The 27,482-nt window shown below is 33.5% G+C and overlaps 1 protein-coding gene across 1 annotated transcript in view; it reads right to left on the bottom strand.

Annotated features, from left to right (window-relative positions):
- Positions 1–733: 733 nt before the first annotated feature.
- The window catches only part of LOC111038825 (potassium voltage-gated channel protein Shaker), a gene marked incomplete at its 5' end in the record, with an annotated part of 44,828 nt that continues 18,079 nt past the window's right edge, over positions 734–27,482 (bottom strand). The window contains 6 exons of the mRNA XM_022322065.1: positions 734–1,014; positions 3,048–3,269; positions 4,994–5,184; positions 8,903–9,032; positions 18,281–18,927; positions 23,752–24,017. Of these exons, the coding sequence (XP_022177757.1) occupies positions 3,055–3,269; positions 4,994–5,184; positions 8,903–9,032; positions 18,281–18,927; positions 23,752–24,017 (1,449 nt within the window). The remainder of the gene's footprint in view (positions 1,015–3,047; positions 3,270–4,993; positions 5,185–8,902; positions 9,033–18,280; positions 18,928–23,751; positions 24,018–27,482) is intronic.

The raw sequence follows: 27,482 nt of genomic DNA on the forward strand, positions 1-27,482 counted from the left end.
TATTATTTATTATACACAAATCTATCAGTAAAAAAGTCCTATATAGATTTTGGTCCTCTACCTTTCGTGCTCGTCGTACTGGCATGAATCGATCGACAAAATAATATATTAACAATATTATAGGTATCATTTTCTTGTCATGTTCTTTACAAATCTGCCGACGTATGACAATAATTTTGACTATCCAAAAAATATGTCTTCTTAAACGGATTCATCATTGTTCGTATTATTGCAAAACAGTGTGCATGACTCTAAAAAATGCTTATAAATAATAATACTATGTATAATGTGATTATTGTTATTGTTATTATTATTATTACAATTATTATTATTATTATTATTATTATTATTATTATTATTATCATTATTATTATTCTAACCCGAAAGACTCGCGACTAATAATTTATTATATAGGTAATAGACACTACAGGCGATCAAAAATATCATAATAAGACTTTTGCGAGAATATTTATATAATCGGTACAGATTTTACATTATAAAAAAGGAAAAAATTGTATTTAAAAAAATGTAATAGCTTTCGCATCTCCAACGCGTTATGTTTTCAAATAGTTTTCGTATGTGTTTCGGCGGTGGCTTATAAGATAAAAAATTAAATAAATTAAATAGAAATATTGTTTTTTTTTTAATCCAGTCAAATAAGGCTTATCGGTATATAGGTATAGTATATATATATAATATATATAGTATTAAAACCCGTACAATTTGAAATAAAACAATTTGAGACGATCCGTTTATTGTATTTTTTTCCTCACGGCTGTGGATAATAATAATTGCTGTATTATGTATCATAATATTATATTATTAGAAAATTATCCCATCAAAAGAGTGAGATTTCGAGTACAATTTTTATTATCGTTATTAATATTCGCTTAAAAAAATATTATAAATAAACTTGTCGGAGGTAACTTAACGAAGGAAACATCTTAGCTATCACAGCACAGCACCTTATAGGCGTTTGGAGACCTGGACGGCCGCCGGATTGCAATTTGAATACTAGAATTACAAACAACACATTTACATATCAGTATAATAGTTAAATCATCATAATTATACAATATTAGGTATCAAAAACCAAATAAAATCATTTATGATTTATATATTCAAAACAATGAATAGGCACTTATTGATATATAGTAGTTAATCAGAAGTCATTATTTTTTTAATTTCAACATATATAGTTAAAAAAAAACATGGTCGAATAATATCACGTTAAAGCATGATCGAAGAGAACAAAATATATTGATAAAATGATCAAACGTCATGAAATCATTGTAGAATTTACTAGCTTTGTCCTTTAAATTTAATAAATCAAATAACATATTATTTAATCATCAATAATTTGATATAATTTGTAATGATATTAAATTAATTGATATTATGTAATATCAAAAAAAAAAAAATGCAAGTTTTGAAGTTTCCATCATAATTACTTTAGCACTCTAAACGTATATGTTTAAGTGTAACTTGGTTTAAATAATTACATATTTATAGTCACTGTTGTTATGCCTATTGTATAATTTAACTATATATTTAATTTTGAGTACTTTGAACACGATACGTGCGTTTTATCAATTATAAAATACGAACAATTACGAGCGATATAGCAGAAAATAATACATTTTACACGCAATCACGACTGTGCTTGTATTCGAAAAAGTACGTATTTTATTTTTGAGCCCAAAGCGTTTCAGAACGTTTCTACTGCCTTACTCCCAATTTATGTTTTTGTTTTGACTGTCGTGTAAAAACTAATGAAAATATATTTTATTAATATATAATATTATACCTATATATTTCAGGTGATGCAAAGTTTTAATTGGTTTCTAAAACAAAAGTTACAAAGTCGTCAGATACAACTTTTAGATATGGCTGGTACCGATACGGAAATTACACGATTGGCGTGTTTCACGATAACTGTTCATATAAGTGTACTATAGAATATTTCAGCAATAAAATGTAGATTACTGTAATATTTTAACAATAAGGGCTTGAACGAATTGAGAAATGGCTTCAAATAGCTTAACTGTAGGAGATTACCTACCAATAGATTAAAATTATTATTAAATGTCACAAATTAAAGGGCTTTACGAAATTTTGGAATTAAAAAATTTAGCGAGTTCTTTATAAGTACTCAATATAGGTATATCTTATTAGCTTATTTATTGTGGTTCTAGCGTATCGGTGAAGATCGATAGATCCTAGCTTGGTTTTCCAAAAATCTATCGGGATTCAGAGCGATATAAATAATGTGATATCATACTTTAAAATTGTTGAAGATAAAATATATGGTTTGATGATTACACAAATCTAAAACAACAATACAATAAATTATAGTGTGTACCTATATATCAGATTTTTAGTTTTTTTACGAAACTCGGATATAACTTCGGAGTTATGGTTATAACTTATAAGTTATGATAATAAAAGGAATTGCGCTGAAGAAAATGTTTGAGTAGAAAAGGAAAGCACAGACTCTATACAATATACCGAACTGCATATCACAATAGTTATTTATCTAGATAGGCACGTTAATATTGAATATCCAATATATTATATATTTTAAATAATACAATTTTTTTTTAGGGCATATAAACCATTTGATTTAATTTTTAACGAACCTGGATAATCAGATCATCCATTCGAACTCTCATAATATTCCAAGACCACCACAAGATAACGAGTAATCGTCGAAAATAGCCAATAGGCACGATATTTAAGAATTCAATTTACTGTTTAGAATCTACGTAGTTATTTAAACTTTAAAATAGACTCACGGCATATTTTGGTTTCTCTATAAGTTTGTGTATTTATGCATAGTATACTATGAATATTTGCCCTGGCCGTTTTTCGATACACATTTATTTTATTGTTTTTATCACGCAATGTTCATGTTGTAAATCATAACGTCAGGAGACAAAAGCTGTGCCGTCTAACGATAGACCACACGCATTTATAACCATTATTTTAATTTATATGACGTATTATATTATATAGGCAACTATTTTGCACGCGTGCTAATACCGCACCTGCTAGTCAGACGTCAGTTTCGACACTGAACCTCTTGATGCTGTTGTTGTTGAGCCTGACCACGGTGGCGCAGCTGTTGAACTTTTTGGGTTGCTGCGGCGGCGGCAACGTCAGTGGCGGTTCGTCCAGCTCCGCGTCCAGCAGACAATTGTCGGCCGACTCCAAGTCCATCAGGTCCGACGTCGAGTCACCGCCCGACGGATATTTCACCATGTGTTGACCTGTGGCGGGCGCGAAACGCAAACGTTATACATAAGAGGAAAAACAACAACGACAACAAATTAGCACGAAAACATTACTGCGGTGCGCACATAACACTGCTTGCATATTATTTATGATATCATAATAAATTATATAGAAGAAGGGTAAGAGACATTTCTTTTTTTGGATTTTTATCGTCTTTGATTTCTCAAAAGATTCGAAATTCAGACGAGAGGTGTGCAAAAGTTTCAGCAAACCCCTACATAATATAATATATATATGTATATAATGCACTGCTGCAGAATAGGGTGACCCGTTTCTGTCCGATTTTGCGAACAGTTAAACTATTATTTCGTTTCCGTTTCGTGATGAGAAAAGTTTTTTTATATATATTTTCTATAGCAAACGATGTGGTCACTCGGGCATCGAATAGCATGAAACATATATACAATAATATGTATACTCGTACAAAATCATGTTCCTGAAATAATAATTACAATTTTTAAAAGTTATAGGTAAGTTATAACGTAGTAATGAAAGTTGATACAATAAATTTTTGTTTGTTGATTTTTAATTCGAACGAAGAAAATTGAATTTTTTCCCCGTGGCCTCATAGGTATCAATAGAATAACCCAAGGATTTATTGCTCTGGTCACCCTACTCTAGACTTAATTATAACCTTAAATAGCTAGTCATTGTCATATTAAAATACTGATTTGATATTCAAATTAACTTGTATTTTAAACAAAATAAAATGACTTAAAAATATAAGTTTAACCCCCCCTAAAAAACAAAAAGTCGCTACGATAAAAAAATAATTGATTTTTATTGCAAAAATGTAGAGTTACAATCATTATAATGGTACTTCAAAAAGTTCTATGTACCCAAGAATATATATATATATATATATAAAAAACAAATAAAAAATAACAAAAATTACTCGAGAAAATGTGTATAGTATATGGGTACACAAGGTGAGTTAAACGGTCTTCTATAACAATAACAACATCAATGACGACAACAACAACAATAATAATAATAATAATAATAATAATAATAATAAAAATAATGATGGTAGGTAATAAATAATAAGCAAACATACAGTGTGTGAATGTAATACATATATAATTTTTATATTATATACATACCAGTGGTCTTCAACCTTTTTTGACTATAGCTACTGATTTTGGTGATAATAATTTTTTTTTTGACCAATGTTCAGAATGTTATGTCTATATTATACCGTTTTATATTACTAGTCGTTAGTATTTATATTGCGATTAACCAACCATGATTACCACCGTTTTTTCTTTTTCTTTCAACAATGAATTTATTCAAAATACACCTAAACTACCCATCTCTGAATTTGCCGAATTAGTTTTTTTCTTGTTTATTCCTAAACGATAAGTTTTTATTATTTTGTTTTAATCCGACCACGAACTTTTTTTTTTTTCCTGTTTTAACCGACGACGCCGCGGGATCTGCTTTCGCATTGCTTCCGCGGCGCAATAATCCGACCACGAACTACAGGTGAAGACCATCACTGTACGTCTGCACTACTATAATAGGTACAACACTAGGACCATATGTAATAATATTTTTGATATATATATAGAAGCAGTGGGCATATTAATAATAATATGTTCACTTATATAATGTTATATCGTACGCGAACGTCGAGCGCGCCGTGACTCGTACGGAAGCGACGGCGCGTCGATTGACAGCTCTCGTCTCGGATACCCACCTAAAGTACCGGGAAGATAAGGGCAGCTGGTGACGTGGTTGAAGTTCTGCGATTGCATGTCTTCTTGGTCAGTCTCTCTGTGATAGAAATAGTTGAAGTTGGACACGATGACGGGCACGGGCAGTGCGATTGTGAGCACGCCGGCAATCGCGCACAGCGAACCGACAATTTTCCCCCACACGCCCACTGGTCTGAAACACATTCAAATATGTCACATGTCGACGTGTTCCGGCGAGAGTACAACAATATAATAATAATATTATGATGTATAGCGGAGGATTGCGTGGCGGTGGTATTTTTTTTTTTGGTTGTTTTTTTTTGTATAATACATTTTATCGTTTCTATTAATAATATGTATAAATATTAGAAAAAAATAACAAACAGAAAAACGAACCAAAACGTACAAAACGCAGGTGTATAACACTAAAACAAATTTCCAAAACATCTAAATCGTTACCTATACTATTATATTATAATGTATATAGGTATTACCTACGTTTTAACATGCTTTTAACGAAACACACGCATAAAATAAAATATTGTATTGTTTAATATGGTGTAATGTTTGTGTCAGTATAATTAACTGAACAGGACACGTATAAGCACAAACAAGTGAATAAAACGTTGTTGTTTAACTGGTGACCACGCTTGGATGAGTGGATTGAAATTGCGAGGGGTTAAAACCTACCCAATCTGCAGCTTCATTAATAAAAATAAAACTGTTTATTCAATGTCTGTTATTCAAAACATCGAAATAATAAATAACAAATAAATAAAATGTTCGGAAAAGTATACAGCCGCTTTCGGTTGTTAAATAAAAATGACAGGTTGATATTAAAAGATATTTTTTGAATATTATAACAGACGGTTAACAGTAGTACAACTTAAGATATTTTTTTGTAATCACGCAAAAACTGACTGAAGAAGAAAATTAGTGATTCCTGTCGGAGTACTAAATTTTTAATTTCTAGTTTGGTGGGTGATCAATATAATATAACATAATAATAATTAATAATATTATTATATAATATCTGTTTCGATGTCTCGCCAATTTCTGGATCATGTGGTAAACGGATAAATATTATTTAATCGTCGATCATAAATGCTAAGAAGTATTTATTATCAATGGTATAATATAATATGAATTGCATAATATAGGCATTAGGCACCAATCAATAAAATTCTTTGTTTTCTTTTAGAATTCACGATCATATTCTTGCAATCACAAAGCTTGTACAGTAAGTTATATTCGTACGAACAATCGAAAACGGAAAACCAAAACAACAAACGGTCATTACAATGTTGCACACGCACCGTATATGATTCATTATTTATTTTTCAAACATGATATTATTATACAGGGAGATTTTATGATCGCAGAACACTCCAGGACGTTCCTTGATTAGGCGACCGAACTCTTAGCCTCTGGATTAGGTAAGGTTCAAGCACGTAATTTCAGTTTTTTAATGGTTGGAGCCAAAATGTTTGTTTATTTATTTAGGCAGTAGATCAATTTGCAAGCAACTAAAAATAAAAATAATATTCAATACCGACTTAAATTTAGATTTATAACTCATTTAATTTTACTTTTGTTAAAGTTATGCGATGCACACTTTGTACCTAAAATCTCTCCTACACCTCCAAAATTACGCTCCTGGACTTTGATTGTTTTATTGAGGAATATTGAGTGGTCTGCGATGATAATATAATCGACCTGTGTTATATTATAAATATAAGCACGCCATGGAAATAATATATGCCTTATAAGAATTCACCACATGTGAAGCATTTACACAACCGATACATGAAAGCCAAAAACATAAACAGATATCAGGAAAATGTGGGTATAAGTGTCATCCCGTGTCCCAGGACTTGTCATAATAACAATGATAGTTTTAAAAAAAAAAAAACACACACACGCACACGCACACACCATTAGAATAGAATCCCTCTCGTGATATTTAAAAAACGATTTAAAAAACAAAATCGTCTTACAATCACACACGGTTTATATTATATATATATGTATCATATATATACGAGATTCTTATAGTATATAGATATAATGCAAACACGATGATCTCATAGTTTACACTTATCGTTATACTATTATAAGTAGTTGATAGGTATATTACTTATATAATAATAACATTTATAAAAACATGCAACAACGCTAAACATAATAATATTAACGACTACTCTACGGTACGTCAACAATACGAAGTTCAAAAGTAAAAAAAAATTCATGCACAAACGGCTACGGGAAAATGATATTGTTAGGCCAACAGACTAATTATTGTTAGTTGGTAAGTGTAATATTATATTATGTGGGTAATGAGTTTTGTCAAAACTGCAATATGCAACTACGACTCTGCACTTCGTGCTGCTGCAACTATGTTATGTATAACTTCGTATATGTAGTTATAAAAAATTGACTTATACAGCCAAGTAATGATTTATACACATGTAATATACATATATATATATATACATATAGTTTTGTCAAGGCTATGTGTGTATATGGTAACTATATTATGTGTTAGTGAACTGCTGCTGTTACATATAATCTATAAGTCTGCCTATAACAGGTGACACCTCTAATCGTCAGAAGAAAATAATAATAAAACGTAATATTGCATGAAAATGATATATAACATGGTAAATAAAATTCTCTAAACTTTTAAGTGTATTTTAATATTAAGTAATTAATTTAAAGGAACAAAAAACGAAAAACAACTGCAAAAAAACGAAATAAAAAAATAAAAAAATGATATATAAAAAAACAGACATAATAATGTATTTTTGTTTAATTTAGTAGTTATTAATAACAATATCTAAATAATAATAACATTATGTTCTCCGATCGAGCTAAACTGAGATCCTCTATCGATATTATGTGGTTCATCTAAGATGTTCTACTTGCGATCGGAGAACTGCAATCGAAACTATATTGTGGAATAATATTATAAAATGTATTTATTATATTTCACTAAATATGATGTGCGCTCAGATGATGATGATGACTTTATTATACAGATTTGGGAATCTTGGCAAACCCTAATGGAGCATACAGTGACAAGACGACTATAACTTGTAATAACAATATTGTTTAAGACGAACATAGAATTTTATTGTTCTAAAATATTCCGTATTTGATGAAATCGTCAAACAAAACAAATAATAATAATAATAACTATCTCGAGGAAACTAAATTTTAGTAAGTTTTTCTAATAAACTATAATGTATCAAACAACATATAATATAATAATACATATTATTATGTATTCATGTACTGTATACACAGGGTGCTTGGAAAGTTTTCGATTGTGTAAAAAGTTCTTGAATATTTTAGACGCCCTGTATATTATCGTACATAATTAATCGTAATCATTGTAAAAAAAAATATGTTGTAAAATATGATAAATAAACGCAAAAATGTGATGAATTTAAGTCTAAAGTATGACGTGTGTTTGCTGGTTATAAGAACATTATATATAATATTATTATAGTCGTAACTAATGATCTACGGCAGTTCGAAATTAGTGACAGCTTACACGATAATAATAATAATAATAATAATAATAATAATAATAATAATAATAATAATATGTTAATGACAAGCTAACGATGTTAAAAAAAAATAATAAATAATAATAATAAGTAAAAGATTAACGAACGAATAAAATACGTTTACGAAAAACACAATGTAATAAAAATAAGTCTAATGCGATTTTTGTTGCTGTGTTATTATTGTTATTATTATTTTTTTTCTCTGGTAATAAATCGCACTAAAATGTTAAAGAAAAAATAAAATGCAAATAACTATTAGTGAATAAAATTAAAAATATGGAAAAAAATAAATTTCAATAACTGTCTAATTTTGTCTTAATGAAATTGAGTACATCATACGTCATGTCACCATAGCCCACAGTCGTCATGGTAACAACAGCCCACCAGAATGCGTCCGGGATGGACTTGAAGAAGGAATTCTCTGAGCCGGCTTCGGCGAAGTACACCGCGCTCGAGAATAGCACCACACCTGAAATTCATTAGGACTGTGACTTATAAAAAAAAAAAAATAATAATAATAATAAATAATAATAATAATAATAATAATAATAATAATAGTAACGACGATGAAAACGATAAAATAATAATAATAACCGCATATAAAACAAAACAAAAAAAATAAATAAACAATAAGTGGATAACTCGCGATCCCGATCGATGGCGTGGACGACGACGATGGTATTATATTATGGACGTCCCCCGTCGCAATAACGAAACATTTTTCACTCAAAAATATTTATAAGACATTGTACATAATACATGACATATTATCATATAATATTATATAGGACCCCATAATCACGATGATATATTATTATATACACTCGTGAGTATTATATATAAAGTTTACTCTATATTCGATAGATATAGTGTTTTGAAACTTTTACTCGATCTTATTACTTATATCTTTCTCATCGCCCTCCCCTTCGTCTGAAAAAACTAGTCTTTTTTCATTTCCCTGTCTACTTCTATCTCTCTCTCTTCCTCTCTATATTTTTCTCTCCATCAGCCTGTCTCGTACACAATAGTATAGTTCACATAGTTATAGTTTTCTCTGAGTATTGTCGAGTACTTGTGTGTATGTGTAAGAGAGAGTGTGTGTTTCTGATAAGTCATGTGTCGATTTTTTGTACATAGGTCCATGAAGGTACGTCATAAGTCGTAAATGTCTGTCATGGCAGTCGTGGTAGTAGTGTATACATATTATTGGTATGCATTTCTATCGGTCGTGATGGTATATGGTCGGCGGGTGTTGTATTCCTGGCTGCTCGCAATTATAAGTTACCTCATGTCACCGTATCCGACTGTCGTCATGGTGACCACGGCCCACCAGAACGCGTCCGGGATGGACTTGAAAAACGACTGATCGGAACCCGCCTCGGCGAAGTACACGGTGCTCGAGAACAGCACCACTCCTGGAAAACAACACGCTCAGAGACAAATGGTCGGCGGCCCTCCCCCCATTTTTTTTTGCAACACCACAATAGTAAAATAATAATAATAATAATAATAATAATAATAATAATAATAATAATATAATAAAAAAAAAAGAAAAGAAAAACCCCGAAACTATATCGGTAGTGTATTATTATAGACATACGGTGATTGCACCACGAGAGTCCGGGCAACTTTGACCGCACCGCGCCGCGAAATCGACGACTTACCCTGCACCGCCGCAGTGTACGCCGCGTGTTTTATCCTCGGTTAAGTATTTTTTTTTTCGTCCGAATTTGTTAATTTCCGCACCGAAACCTACTCGGGAGGTGCACTAAAGTGAGAGGGTGTACGGCCCGGATCTCCAGAGACCAAATAATACTTAACGACAAGGCGTGACTTTCTCTCTCTCTCTCTCTCTCTGAAACTAAGGTGTTTCGAATCCAGGACATTCCCCTCCCATCCTATTTCAATGTAATTAATTTTATGAATAGGTAAATTGTTTTATATGAACTCTGCTTCTAAATGTTTGAATGTTGGTCGAAACAATTCAGAGATTAAATTGCGTTTCAATTGTTAAATATTCAATTGCAGGCGCAGTTTATTCTATATAAGAAAAAACTAAATACAAATATAAATTAATATACAAAAAATAGTCAGAAATCAAGAACATTTGGTTACAATTTAACCATTTATTTATCAAAAACTATGATTGGAATTTCACACTATTTTTAAAAATTTGTAATTATTTAATTCCAAAGTATAATACAACTTTCAAATACCAACATGGTTAATGTTAAATATATTTTACCAGTGTACTTATACGGAAACATTTGGAAATTTATTTCATAGATTTTTATTCAATTAAGTTTACTCGATATTAACCTTATTTTTTATATTATTGCATATAATACATTAATTTCACCATACGTAACAATAATCATCATATTTTTTAAATTTATTTAAAAAAATATCACTCTGAGGAAAATATTGTTCTTTTACCAACTGTTTTTTCTCAGACCGTCGCACAGAAACCTATTACGCAACTAGCTTAGACATCCAGTCGAATTCAACTTTTAATGATATCATAAAGTGCCTATAGAAAATATAATTATTAACAGTTATCACTGTACACTCGAAAACATATAGAGTGAAGTCGAGGGGGTTGTACTTATAATAGCCAAAACGCAGATGAGCGTCGACCGTCAAATATTATAATAGGTGTGAATACGTCGTTAAATCTAACATCAAATTGCAATATAATAACTTCGAAAATCGGTTTCAAAAATCACTACAGCGGGTAGTGTGTTTGGGTGACGGTGGGGGCGTTTATTCATACATTCAGAATTTTTTTCCATACCTCCTCTTAGCAGACATAAATATATTACATGTACTTATGTATATATTATACGCGGCTCCGGCTGTTGACGAAGAACCTGTGCGCGCAGAAAAAAGTGGGCCGTTTTTCTTCAATGAGGTTATTCACAAAAACCCCGGATGGATGACGTCATTCGATCGCTATAGTCGGAGGCGGCGCGCGCGGTATCCATGGCGACGGGGCCGTTCCGGGCGCGCGCGGCACCGACCCACCATAAACATATATTTATAATATTGTATACATGGGCAAGCCCCATCCACCTGGTTGGAAACTGTTACTATAACACAGTTTGAATGAAAATATTTTAATATTTTTGAGAAAATTTATAAAAGACAACACATGGACTACCGCGGTAGGCATTTAAATGTATAGATCCCGGACAAGTGAAATCTGAGGCAGTGTTGGTTGAATTTTCGGGAGCGCTGCAAGGATATTACGTCCATTGAAGCGCACTTTGAGGTGCTCTTGTGCCCCTCCAACGAGCTGCATCCGAAATGTTCTAGCGAGCGTTATAAAAACCATAAAGGTTTCAATATTCCAGGTAAAACTGATAGGATTTCATGTAGGTCTTAAAAATGTGTAGGGATAATTGAATGCGTTATAAAAGTATGATATTGTGCGATAGAAATGAAAACGAAACGAAATGACATTGACAACTGTACTTCGAGTTCAGAATATTACGGCATCATAGAAACATTAGAAAAAAAACATTTTTCGGGTACAATATGCTCTTCGACGACGGTCGTTTTTGCGGCACCTCCCTTTTCCATCCAAATCTCGACAACGGACAAATGGCACGTCACCGATCATGCACCGCGACCAAATATGATATATTACAGTATAATGATCGCACACGCGTTATCGCCCTCACAAGTGCAACATAGGAAGACCGGACGTGGCGATAATAATAAACGGCTGCTGGTTCCGCTCCACCGACCGGAATCGTTGGAATTGATCGGCCGTCCGTGTGGCGAATAGGGTACAAAGTTTTGTCTCTGGTCGGTCCGACGGAAAACGTGAGCGTGGAGGCTTGTCGAAACGATTCTCCGTCGATTTGTCATGATACATCCCTCCACAATTACATATACAATAATCATGGCGTAATTATTAATTTACCGAATGAATCATACTAATATTATAACACCTAATATTATCTAATATAAAAAAACAAGAAATGTGTCCGTCAAAAAACTTTTTAACGGCAAGTCTAAGCGACGTGCTTGAAATTTGCACCGTAGGTATATATTATACTGTTCTCAGTAAACCTATTCGTGTCTTATTAAAATAAAATACGTCTTTAAAAATCATATTAAAAAGAAAAATTTTAAGTATAAATGTGTTGTTTTTTTTTCAAATCGTATAAAATAATATTTTTAACTACTCTAGATATTACTGATTCGTCCTAAAAAAATCATCCTGTACGTAAATATAGGTATGTATATTGTATTTTCGGGAACCTGACCCAGCAGCATCATCATAGTTGCGTGATGACAACGATGACGACGACAGACGAGAGTGCGTTTGAGCGTAAATTGTATTTGATTGTCTATGTGTATTCGCGTGAGTTTATTTTTATTGTTGCACACTGAAAAAGTTAAAATCGATAGCGGAGAACTCCTTTTGGGACGCAGCGGGTGCTGCGGTGAACTACGACCTCGGTATACGGTCTCGCGCGATATGTTGGAAGTTTATGTGCGACGATCTGATTGGGTTGAAACAAGCGCTCTACGGGTATGGAGCGAATTTTAATCCGGCTTTTGTGTGTGTCAAAAGCTTTTTTTTGCCCGAAATTGGACAACATCTTTCTTCGCGCCCCGTTCAAAAAAGACATGACCGACTCGCATCATAGCTAGAGATTATCGAAACAAAGGCGCGCCGTGACATAAACTTTTTGTTCGCATAAAAAGCCATTTTGCAACGTGGTGTCTGTACGTCATATTATTATGTTGGTCCCCGTGACCAGCGAGCGGGGATCTCTAAGACGTTTTCGCGCGCGAACGTGTCTCGACCACGAATATTAACTCGGGTGGATGTACGTTATGTTTTCTCTCGGACTATCAATTTTCAAAAGAATTATATGACCACTCGTTCGTGTGAAAATCATAGGAGTACTATTGACAAATGACAAGTACGGAAGTCTATAATAAAGTGTGGTTATTGATCGAACGATCTTCATCCATCATACTAACTTTAAGTATAATCAGCCGCCCGTAAAACGGGTTTATAGCTGTTGGAAGACAAAAAAAATCTACGGTGAACTACAGAAATACGAAGTCTACTGAAATAAGTCTACATAGAAATTTGATCTACGTTTGTACTTAAAAAATTGTAGGTGTCTAGGTCTATATAATATTGTTGTCATACAATGAAAAACACTAGTTGTTTAATAAATAAATATTTTAATAATCTAATTCACTTATTTCATCCGCTTATACAGAGGTATGTAATTATAGTCAAAAACTGATTGACCGCCAGTTCTCACCACTGTTAACCAAGTTAGGTTAGGTGTAAATAGAGAAGATCTATTTTAGATACCTAGTAGATCTGCCTTGTATATAGAACGTGGGCAAACATTTAGTTAAGCTGCTTTCCTTAATCCTTTACCTCCTAGATGAAATCACTCTATAATAACTAATTATTGAGTTTTCGGTTCCGTTTCCGTCCAATACGCTTATACGGTTTGAAATGATTTGATTACTCAATGCCAATGTACGCGGTTGGAAATAAACTGGCGATCATACCAATGTTGAAACAGTGTCGACTTCAGTTTGATATAAATTCGTAAAATATTTTTATAGAAACTTTCTCGGATTTATTAAGCGAAATGTTTAAAAATCCAGGGTAAATTAGTAATGTAATATTTTAACGAGGTCAATCGCTATGGTGATGAAGTTATGGTTGTTCGTGGTCATTATTTAACCAGTATACGCTGCCGAAATTTAGAAATTACTAATCTGCTAGTGGCCGGGTGTGCGCGAGAGCTAATCCTAAACGTGAAAGAAAAAATAAATTCATTCGACGTGTATACCTATATATTATATATAATATACCATACAATATAATCTAATAACCGTGAAGCAAAAAAAAAATTCTAAATGTAGGGATGAGGGTGAAAGTCCCGTTAGTTTTTCCTCTCCATCTCTAGATCTGTGTCTACTAATCGGACAACGATATTATTTTATCGTATAAAAATATAAACTCTAGGTGTTGTGATGGTATTAAGTACCTAATATATGCCTCATACTTGCGAGCACTACGAGTATATTATGTTGTACATTGGACTGTACTGAGAAAAATGGTGAAAAGAATAGACATATCAGCAAAACAAAGGTCTATACATATTATTATAATATGTGCTTGGAAATGTGGGATATCGTACAAAATATAATAATATAATAATATCACGACGACGTAAGTCCTGTGGTTTTTGTGCTTGGGTCATCGTGAAAAACATGTGGGATCACCTCTCGCATATATATCATTATATTATAATATTACTCTATACAAATAGCTACGTATATTACGCATGCTTAATATTATATTATAGACAGGTATAGGGTGAATATTTTATTGTGGACCAGATGATTTCATTGAACTAGCTGTATTTTCTTTTAAACGTTAAAGATAGTATTATTTTAAATTTCTCTACGATTATCGTTTAATGTACCATGGGCTATGGTATTTATTCTCAAAATAAATATTTGAAAAATCTTCTAAGATATTTCATGGTGAACCAGGAATCATTTACCTCGTGCATAGTATTTGCAAATTACAGCACTCTAAGTACCTACTTATTAAATTTAATACATACAGTGTTTGGTAAGTACCAAGTATATCATAAAATAAGTCACTAGCGTATAGTCGCTTTATTTGGTGAGATTTTGATTTGATTAAACTTATTATACTATACAAAGAGTTTCTAATTTCAAACTATTAGTTACTAGCATAGGTTATAGGTAACTATTTAAGTATAATACAGAAACTTCATTACACCATTTTATATGATAACTAAAAACATAAGTAATATTTATTGATTTTAAGCTTTAAATTCGTATTATTTTATGACATTCCAAATAAAATATAATATTTCCAAGATTATAAAAACCGTCATTAAACTATAGAGTGTAGAAAATGTATAATTGTATTATTATACATACCTAGTATGAAACCATCTCGACTATAGTCTCTTTTCGGCTTTTTAATGATTACAATAATACTGTAGGTACTTTCGATGTACGATTACACAAATTCAGAAAAAAACAATATTATACATAGATATAACATATAGCATTATAAAGTCACCTAAAATCACTATATTAACAAATGCACACATGGTAATAGTATTAAAATACTATTTCTCGTGTAAGAATAATGTTAACTTAAATAGCAATTTGATTACTTTTTCATTTTGTAACGAGTAATTTTGTAATGACTTGTTTAACCCAACACTGTATGTATGTATGAAATACTATTAATAAACCAAAATATCACTAAAACAAAATGATTATAGTATCGAATTTATGTGCCATTTTTTACTATTTTTCATTTTGCAGAGAATTATAAAATTATGTAATTACACCTACTAGACTCAGTCACTCAAACTGATCAAGCAATAAAAAAATTGACGACTTTCACGAGAAAAATATTGATCAATAAACGATTCTCTCCACCATGCATAGCACAGGGAAACATATGCTAAATCAATCATTCTCTGGTCGCGTTTTATTTTCTCAGTGTACATATTTTTTTTTATCGCGTATTGAAATATGTCGAATACAATTTTTTTTTAACGCATACGCCCCAACAATTCTTCAGTGGCGCCTAATCCACCAGACGATTTGGTGGTCGGTCTACTGGAAATCCGAGAGACGCAATAAATCGAATATCGTAGGTTTGAACAGTACGAGGTTCGAAGTACGGGATCGGCTCACAATAAAATATAACGAGCTGCGCTGCCGAATAGTGTAGGGGATAATAATTTCGAACCACCCCGTGCTGGAATAAATAATAACGCGTAATGATCTAACTAGAATTACGGCGAAACTCTTTCAATATAAGTACTTTGTAGCTTTCGCCCCGTCCAGTAGTTGGGAAAGAGAGTGATGAAGAGAGAGGCTCGCAAAGACTATACTGGCAGAGATAATGTGCTTACAAATTAAAGGGATGGATTTTTGTCTAAATTTTTCCGAACGACGCCATATCGACGATCCATAAATGGAAGAAAGGGTCTATGAAAAACGCCTAGTGAGCTGCAGCTAATATACCTACAGTATTGAATATGCAAACGTCGAGTGTATAATAATATTATAAATGTAACTGAATACGAAAACTGCACGATGAATGTCGCGATATATGAGGTCCCGAACTAGATGAAAACTGGACACCACTGTCTGAAAGCGTCTATAAAATAATGTACAAATTAATGGAATCTCTCCACTCCGAGAAAAATATAGGTACTTGCTGCAGCTGCAGGAAGATTTCTGGCGACCGTTTAGTATTATATCATTCCTTAAAACAGAAATATTATTGATACGACAGGCAAGGTTAACGGTAGATCCGAACACACTGTTTAGCCGATAAATACGATAATAATATAACATGTTAAATGTGTTAGGAAATCATCAAAACAGGCAGTTTTAAAATACTTAATAACAAAATATGTTTAATATTATGCAGTCTTGTTTCGAATATTCGAATAAGTTCAAAGTATTATATAATTATTATACTGTATACAGGGCGGTGATGTCATCGCATATTAACAAATCCACGGGGTACGAGAGGGAGAAAGAAAATAACGTCACGTCAACAATTCCTCGCTTTTGTCGGGCCAGTGGTGGTGAGACGTGAGTGTCAGTGGGTGAGGGAGTTGCCCGGGGTCGGGAAATCTAATCGAAACCGGACTTGGGAATAACGAACGGTGAGCTCGGCGGTGGTTGCGATACACTAACCCACGGATAGGTGGATACGAAATAACGGAAAAAGAGAGACGCACGCACCCACACACACACACACACAAATCTAGTGAGTGAGAGAGAACGAAAAAAGGTTCAGCCGGGTTTACGGGGTGTGTGCGGCCCGGCGAGAGGAGGTCTCTCTCTCTCACTCTCTCTCTCTCTCTCCCTCTGTCTCTCTCTGTATATATACACAGTCTCTCCACATCCTAAGACAGGGCTCGGGTCGGCGTCAATCGATAAAATGACACGTCGGAATGTTGCGATTATTTTCATTTTATCCCGTCATCGGCATTATACATAGGTATATATTATACATGCAAACACTCTAACTGCCACTACCGCCAACAGAATTCATTCGAGCAGGACCACTCAAATTTTCTGTATTTATAAAAAACGCTCTCCGATCACAGATTTTTGTGTGCACCTACGAGGCAAGACGGTATAGTGGCGACGGATCGACGAGCACTCAAATTGAATCACTCTTTGCGGTGGACCTGCAAACCTTCCTCTGATATACTCTACGATGACCCGCATAATGTATAAGACTTGCTGCCACCGTTGCGGATAGGGTGCGAGCGAGGATAGTGGGAGTTCAGATACGGCACCGCTAAGGGCCGGTGGCACACGATGATTAACGTTCGTCATATTATTATTATATCGATGTAACCATCGTTTTCGTCGAAATCACACACACATTACTTCAAATATTCTTTCGTCTCTTCCTCGGCACGAGCGCGGTACACAGACCGAGTCCGTTTCCGCCCGGACCAAATTATATATTACATATAAGTGCGGTTTTAAATACGCCACGGTACGACGGAATTGAATGAAAATATTCCCGAAGTTGACCTCGAGAGGTATTCGTATACGATAATAAGAGCAACTACTATAATATGCGTGGTTCAGACGGAAACGGAAACGCGGACGCGGTTCGTCGTCGAAATGTCTTACCGATAAACAAGAAAAATATGAGCAATCCCAGTTCTCGCATGGAGGCTTTCAGGGTGCGCCCGAGAATTTGCAATCCCTTGGAATGTCGGGACAATTTGAATATCCTGAAAACCCTCACGAGCCGGATGACCCTAAGTATGGCCAACGACATGGCCTGGTTGGTGCTTTTGTCCTGCGGGTTCTGCGGCGCCTTGGGCAGGTTCATCGTTGGGTCCTCCTCCTCGGCAATCACCGTGGCTAATGTGATGAAGTATGGTATTATGGCGATTATGTCGATAGTGTTCATCACGTCTTTGAAGAAGTGCAACTTGTTGGGGCAGGCGAGAAAGCGGACGGACAGCTCGAACGTGAACCACACGATACAAATGGTCTCAATCAAGAAGAACGGGTCGGTGATATCGGGCACCTCATCCTCCTCGATCTTGGTACCATTGGTCGTCGTGTTGAACACCTTGTAGTGTTTGAACTCTGGCAACGTTTCCAGGCAGAATATAACGATGGACAGCAGTATGACGAACACAGATATGATGGCCACCACCCGGGCGGCTTGAGAGCTCTCCGGGTACTCGAACAGCAGCCACACCTTCCGCTGGAACTCAGGCTTTGGCAGTGGTTTCTCTTCTTCTTTTATAAAACCCTCTTCTTCCCTGAAAACGAAAATAGGTAAAGCAAAAACCGGCAGTATAGACACATTGTATTCAAATATAGTATATTATGATAAAAATAACGAGATATAACAAACCTTACCTAACTATATATTATTTTATAGTCAATACGTCAATAAACAAAACAAACACGATATCGTTAAATATTAGAAAGACATAAACTCCCTGGGTGCACATTAATCTATACGTTGTTAATTACACGTGATTCAAAAGTTTTCAAAGTGTCATATAAAAACTAAATAAACATGAATTTTTGAAACACACTGAAAAAAATAATTATTGGGATATCTAAATATTTTGAAGTAATAAATGAATAATACAAACAATTAAATGTTATCAATGGTAAGTGGAAAACGTGTAAAATTTTCGATTTCATGGTGTAAAATTAATACGTGTAACTCGTTACACAGGATTTTTTTTACATAAAATATAGAAATTATTTTCTATAAATAATAAATATATACTAATAATTGAAAGATCAATAAATTGTTATCCCGTCCAGAAATTAAATTAAAAAAAGGTCCGTTATATTAAATAACTGCCGTTGTTATTATTGATTTATGGCAAAAGGGAAGTAAAAAATAAAAAAATATTTTAGATACGTATTCGAATAAAACAAAAATTAACACATCGACGTGTGTATATCTTAAACGTCAGTCGGTAACTGTTTCAATTTTATTTCTTATACGATTTTTCATTGGCAAGCAGATGACTTATAATACAAACATATATATTACGATATTATTATATGCGGTGCTTTGCTTAAAGTGCTTTATTCTATAGCTTCAAAATAAGGTCATTGCGTCGAATAGTATTGGCTTAATGCATGTTTCATGAGTTAACTTAAGTAATATATTTGTATTCGAGAATAACGCTCCTTACAATATAGTATGATACCAGTATTATATTTATGACCTCTAATTATATGTGGTAGGTCAAAATATTCATTGCGCCAATAATTCAAAGTGTATTCTTTTAAAAATATTGAAGTAAAAAATATGACAAATATATAGCATTCAAATAGATAGATTTTTATATTCATTGTTATTTTTATTGTTTTACCGTTATTTCAGTAAGAAAAAAAATTTACTTTAGTTAAACATTTTTTTAAAAAACCTACAAAATCTGTGGGGACAGTTCCGGAACACCCTCCATGTTGGTAAAATGTAACATAAATTTATATATTATATAATAATATAAACTTGTTTTATAAGAGACGATTGAGGTGTCGAATGACATTATTTTTCTTTCATTTAGAATGGGTTTTTTCACGTGAGTGCTGATGTATAAAAAATACTCGTTTCGCCAATCGATGACGTGTTAACATCAATATTTGTTCTTAAGCGATCGCTGCACACATGTCTCAAAACTTAAACGCGCACTCTACGTACGATACGTCACTGTCGCTCGTCAACAAATATAATACGCCTCCTTCAAACACTTTAGACATTTTTTTTTTTTTTACCTGTCTGTACATAATAGATATATAGGAGAGTACTAACAAACAGACGCTCGTATAATATTGGAACAATTATTGATGGTCAATCTCTTTCTCCGCGTGACCCAACAAAACACGCGTAGGTACTAATATTGTGTATTATAACCATTTTGTTTCACGAAATCGTATTAGAGATCGACGCGTGATATAATATACAATATTGAAAAAACGCATTCTAAAAATAAATCATTATATTTATCGAATAAAATATAAAATCAGATGGGGCGAGTGAGAACAAAAAGACGAGTTGAAAAATTGTATTTTTTCCACGAATAATTCTTTTTATATTATAATATTATCCACGCATTAATGTGAAATCTGATTGTAAAACGTATGCAAAATATTACTTTCACCAATAACAACCCCACCCCTCGTTTCGATCTATAATACATACATTAAAAAGAAAACGTAATGGTTGGTTTTGTTAAGAAATAGGTAAGTTACCTCCTACTGCACGTCGCGAGTTAATCGCCGTAAAACGGTACTTGTGCATTAAGTGTATTATTTATTACGCAGCGCATATAATTTTCGGTGGCGACCATACCGAGCACACGACGACGACGTCGTAATAATATTATTGTTGTACCGTTCGCCACGGACGGAGACGACCGCGTAGCTGTTTTGCCTATCCATTGAGCCGGTGAACTGCTAAATATTATATTATTGCCTATTGGTACCTAATAACAATTTATTATTATTGGTGTCTTCACTAACAGTATAGTCTGATCTTCTGCTGTATATGTTATTGTTAAATCATCGCAATTTGAGGAAATACTTTTTTCCTGGACCCCCGACGACATTTATTTGGAAAATATAACAACTCACTCTAATGTATGATCATAATATAATATTTAAACGATTACGATGACGCGAGCGCGTTCGAGGCAGTGTGAGTCTATTTTTAGAGAAAGGAATATATATATATTGTAACGACGGCGAATTTCAGGTCGTATTGATCGTCCCGCGTCCGACCGCCGGCTGGCTAGATATATAGGCTCATCCTCTGCTGTGCGCGCTGCACCCACGTAAGCCATTTACATTGTTGCCGTTTTAACTCGTTTGCAGCCCAAAGGCAAAATCCCAACCAACCCCCACCTCCTCCCACCCATCACCAATACAAACCCTCCCCTCTACCGACCCTTAGTTGCTATTACTATGTACACACTATGCCAACGCTATTCCTGATATACTACTGTATAATAATATTATTTACTAATACATGAGCTCAATCGGAAGGTTCTCGGACAAACTCGTTTTTTTATGTTCTAACGCTTCCTTTTTTTTTGCACAGCACCAAGTATATATCGATTGACAGTGGTGGTAGCACTCGACTGATAGTAATACACACACACAATATATGATACGTATATAATATGCACTACGTAACGGTGTCCCGTGGTACCACGCCGGTCAACGGTCCAGGACTTTGGGAAATGACTACTATAATACGGAAGTCGTTACACCGGAACAGAACGCGAAAGTATTCGTGCGCGCGCACCAACGAGTGCAGGTCTTTTCATTTTGTATTCCCCCCCCCCCCACCTCCCTCTGAGCTGAGGTGCAAAATGTTGTCTCCAGCTATCCTATTGGCGTTCCATGTCAAGCACGGCTCAGATTCATATTATTAAAAATAAAAACACCAATTCATTACGCTTTTATACGTGAGTAAAATTAAAAATACCGATTTTAAATTGAAAAAACAACTTATCCGGCTGCCTGTTAATATACTTAATATGTTATATTATTATTTTTAGTTGTGATTAAGCCAAAATTTAAAATATTTCTGAAGGACTGACGCTATAATATATTATTTTATTGTCCTCAAGGGAAATTGGTAGTTTAGATGATTATATTTGAGCCCAGCACCGAACCTACGAGTATAACAATATAAAAGTTCGTACTAATTGAAAGTATTTCAACCCACATAAAAAAAGGTTCTTTCGTTTGAGTAAAAAAATCGTTCAGTATATTGACAATTTTACATATTATAATGTATTTTATAACGAAACTTCAGAGGACATTGAAAATATGAGTTTCAATGCTCATACGAGTACATCACTATAATAGAAGATCGAAAATTAGGGTACTTTAAATAAGGTTTAAGGATAAGGGTATAGTGCAGCTATGCATCTTATATTATAAAGCCACAAAATATGTAATAATAATTATGCACGTATAATACGATTATTATTTCGTAGCTCATTTATAATAATATACTATATTATAGTTCTGTGTTTTCTAATCCTAAAACGGAACTGGTTGTTTTTCTGACATTCGAATCTCACATTTGACGGGAAGTGATAGCAATATTATTTACGGTGTCGAATAATAATACGTATGCAATACTCGTATATAAATGTATATATAATATATAATGTTTAATACCAGGGCTCGTATTTAGTTGGTAAACTGAAGTAAGTCGTCAGAGTGCGAGTAATTGATGTCACGTATGAGGTCCGGAATGGAAACGTGCTCGGAAAATGTGTATATGGATGGGAGATGATTTCTTAGGGGAAAGCTCTGGTGGAGGAAAAGCGAAAGACTCGATCCTAGTTAAGTCTTCGAATTACAATCTTACGTGACCCATTTGCACACAACAGCAGAAGCAGCATATCCAATCCTATACTCACGCGCCTGTTCTAACGCATACCCCCTCACCACTACCCTCCCCCTCACCTTTCGTCGAATTTCGGGTAAACAGGGTATGTGAGGCATGGGAGGGTGGGAAAAACACACGCGTGCGCGACGAAAAACCCACCCTTATTACCACCAGCACTACCACCTCGCAAGCCCTTAAGGGTAATTGTTTCGAGAGACAGCACTATCTCCACGATAGTCGCACGTCACTTAAGTATAATATACATTTACATGTATTATACGCATATGTGTAGGTACGCCTGACGCGCTTATGGGTGGTGGACGTTATTGGCGGAGTCGACAATATCACAAGCGATGGTGTGCGTGCTGGTATGCCGAGTGACCACAGTGTAGGTACATCGCTTAATATGAGTTGGGTTTAATTTTTGGACCTGCCCAATCTTTTATGCTCTTAAGACAAAGATAACATCTGGGTCGCGTTTCATCGAAAGAACAAAATTGAAGACTGAAAATCGATAAATCAGACGTGTAAACCAAAAAAAATATTGAATAATAATTTTATCAGAAAGTCGGGAGGGAGGAAATCGCTCGAATTTTTTCGACAATTAATTCATAATCTACTCTACCATCCGATTCATCACTATTGTTTATTAATTATTGTCGTCCAATAGTTGACGCGACGTTGTTAGTACTCACTAGCGTAGTCTTACCTAAATTTATTGGTAGCCAGTTCGCCGAGCTCGTAGAACTTGATCTCCTCGGAGAACACGTCCAACGGCACCGTAGTTGGCCTCCTCAGCCGGCCACCGCTCTGGTAATAGTAGAGTATGGCGTCGAACGTCGGCCGGTTCCTGTCGAAGAAGTACTCGTTCCGCAGAGGATCGAAGTACCGCATCCTCCGACACGGGTCTCCCAGCAGCGTGTCCGGGAACTGGTTCAACGTCCGCAGCTGCGTCTCGAACCTCATACCGCTCACCTGAAACAAGATCCGAAAAACATGGACGTAAGTATAAAGTTAGTAAGCGTCAAAGTTCAGGATGATTAAAGATTATTATGCGTTTGTAAAATTTAACATATTATCTGATAAATATTATAATCCGTAGAAGTTTAGCCCGTTTATGTGGGATCAATAAACCGAGTCAAAAAACATGTTTATATTTTATCTTTTAAAGTTTTAATGTATTTTTACAACTGGTCGACAATTTGTTTTTCATCGAATTTACAAGTATACTAATTTCAGCAGTTATTTAAATACCAAACCAATTTTCCATGTATTATCTGATTAGAGAAACATTTATTTTTATTTTACTTTAGAGTAGCGACTCTATGAGACAAAAAACATGCATTGTTAGGACAAAATTTATTAAACGATAGGTATTTGATTTTTGAACTAAAATATCCACTAGCAGGGTTTCCCGTAAAACTTTCGTACAACGAAACATCGTACCTAACTTCCTATACTCACAAAAAAAAAATGACACAAATTGTAACAAAAACTTTGTTGTATTACTCCACCCACGATTTGAAAATGTTGATAGTTTAAGAAAAAAAAAAAAACAATGAATTTTGCCGTAACTCAAACTTTAATAATATACTATGTATATTCATATTTTATGAGTTAAATTAATTTTTTTATTCGCTCATCAACATAATTTTCCAAAAATGTGTAGCGATGAGCAAAATAAATTTGTATGAACGAGTGTGGATCGGCGCAGTGATAGTATAGCCTGTAAAGAAAAGGTACCTTGGAACAACATTAAATATGTTTTGAACATGGCGTGTCCACATAACCACCACGATTGAAGTGTTGAAGCAGAAAAATAGACTAGCTCGGAGTTCTCGTGTGCACTAGAAGCAAGAAGCATGTACCTACATTATTTTTTAGTAAAAAGTACAGTGGATGGATAAACTCTACATTTATTAATAAAATAAAAGAAGTTATTAGGTACATTATCACCGCATCCGAGCGTAAATCTATATTCATTATCTTCAAGCTCTAACATTGTTTCATTTGCATGTTTATTTTTAATTGTTAGATTTATTACCATGTGAACTATAAATTTGGCTTAACTAATGAAATAAAAAAAGATATAGTACATATTTAGAGGTTTTATGATTTTAAGGGCATGTTTTCTGATTTTACAATATTTCAGACTAATAATAATATGATTCAAAACTTCACGAATTCAATTTATATAAAGACTGCATTGATTTGAGATTTTATGGTGTATTGTGGTTATAACATGAAATCCCGATCATCATAGCATCACTAATATTTATTTTATAAAACAATGCCTGTTAATTGATTAACTTGTTTTCTTTAACCTTTATGATGTTAATCGTAGACAATTCTATTAAGAGTTTTAATATTATTTCACAACCACTTGAATTGTCTTCATCTAACAAATTTCACATTTTACGTTCACAATACATTGTAATACATTTATTGTTTTTTAAATAAGAGTGACTTATTATGATTTTTAAAGGTAAGATAATTATCTAGGGCATATTGGAGGTTTTAATTGACATTTCAAGCAAGTTATGATTGTTTAAATATTTACAAAACATGTACACTTTTTAAATGACCATAACATAGTTTCGTAATTAAAATACCAATAAAAATATCCGATAGTTCTTATGCCCTGGAGCTTATCAATGTCAATTAATAGATTGTAATACGTTTGTTAGATATAGTCTTATTGACAACATATGTGGGTGTGTCGTCCTCTTAACATTTTATTAAATTCAAAATTAACTTCCTGCAGCTATCTTCATGTAAAAACAGATAGAAATAAAACTAAAATGAATAACTACTCGATGAACAACAGTATAATGTATATTCGGTATATTTGAATAGCATTAAAACGTTTAAGGCCCAATTTTTATTATGATATAATTTAATATCCTTCAGTAATAATAAAATAGAACCAGAACTCTAATACAAATAGTGCACTAGAACGACTGATGTGGTATTATACATTATTATAATATTGTACGTACGAGGATTTAAGTATATAGGGACGTTAATTGGTTTTAAAAAATATATTATACCTCTAACGTCTCTCGCGTAAGAACTTAACTGTGCAAATATATTACGGTAGGTACCTATATAGTGGTAGTGGTGGTGATGGTGGTAGAAGTGCTATGTAGAGAAGCAGGTAGGTGTAGGTACAGTGCTTCGAACGAGAAATAAGAGTATTTTATTATCTCTCGCCAAAACAACAAACGCATTACAAACGCAAGGCCGTGTGATTAATTTTGAAAACGACTGCCGTTTCGCCGGCGCGTATCGTAAAACCACGCACAAACACATACTTATACAACATAATATATTATAATAGCGTTTATTTTGGGTCGAGTTTGATAACCACTAAGTACGTGAAGAATTATGTGCGCATTTTACGTGCCGGATTCCAGCTGTATGACATGTTATTATTACAACATATTATCGTAACGCGAGCCAATCAACCTTCGTTACGTGCGTGCGCCTCGTTGTTGTCGAGAGCAATAATATTTTAATATATCATGATTGTTTCAAAGCTAATAATCATCGATAGAAACTATATAGAGCACCATGGTGAGAAATGATGATTATATTATTACTATACTATCATCATCATTATTATTATTATTATTATTATTATTGTTATTGTTTTTATCTTAGATATTATATTATTGCGTGCATAGGTAAGTCGTATATCATTGTAGATCGATATCAAATATACGCGGCATACAAACGATAATATAATAATAATAATAATATGATAATAATATTATACCTATTTTGTTCTTAAAACTCGCAAACCCGTCATTAATGCACCTTTACTATTGCATGTATGTAATATTGGTACCTTGGTTTATACTCTGCAGTCATGCATGTGATTAAGCAAAGGTGTGCTTTTGTATTCATACATGGTACCTATTGTACATTTGCTCATCGTATACTATTTTTGTAGTGATTTACTGCAGCTACAGTTTCCGTACAAATATGATAAACGAAACGAAAACATTATTCAACGCTCGCGAAGAAGACTTTTTTATTTTTATTATACTTATTATTATAGAGAATTTATTTTTCACTGTACGTTCCGTGAAACTTAATAGCAAAACGGAAAATTAAACTCCAGGGACAAATTTTAATAACACTTTGGAGGGGAACCCGCCCAAGATCTTGTTCGAATATATAATTGAAAATAAATTAAACTTCTTATATTAAATCTTAAACATATAAAAAGATCGAGTATGATTATTATTTTTCGTAGCCGTTTTTCTCATTTTTATTAAGCTTATTATGGGTTAAGGGAAAATATATCATATTATATTATAATAGTATTGTTACATATGAATAACGATGGTCATAAATAAAATAAATAGTTGCATTTACATTTTTTTTTTTTATTTCGTTGATTTCGATTTTAATGTTTTAATTGTATAAATAAAT

Source organism: Myzus persicae, unplaced genomic scaffold (assembly GCF_001856785.1).
Source record: "Myzus persicae strain clone G006 unplaced genomic scaffold, MPER_G0061.0, whole genome shotgun sequence".
Lineage (NCBI taxonomy): Eukaryota > Metazoa > Arthropoda > Insecta > Hemiptera > Aphididae > Myzus > Myzus persicae.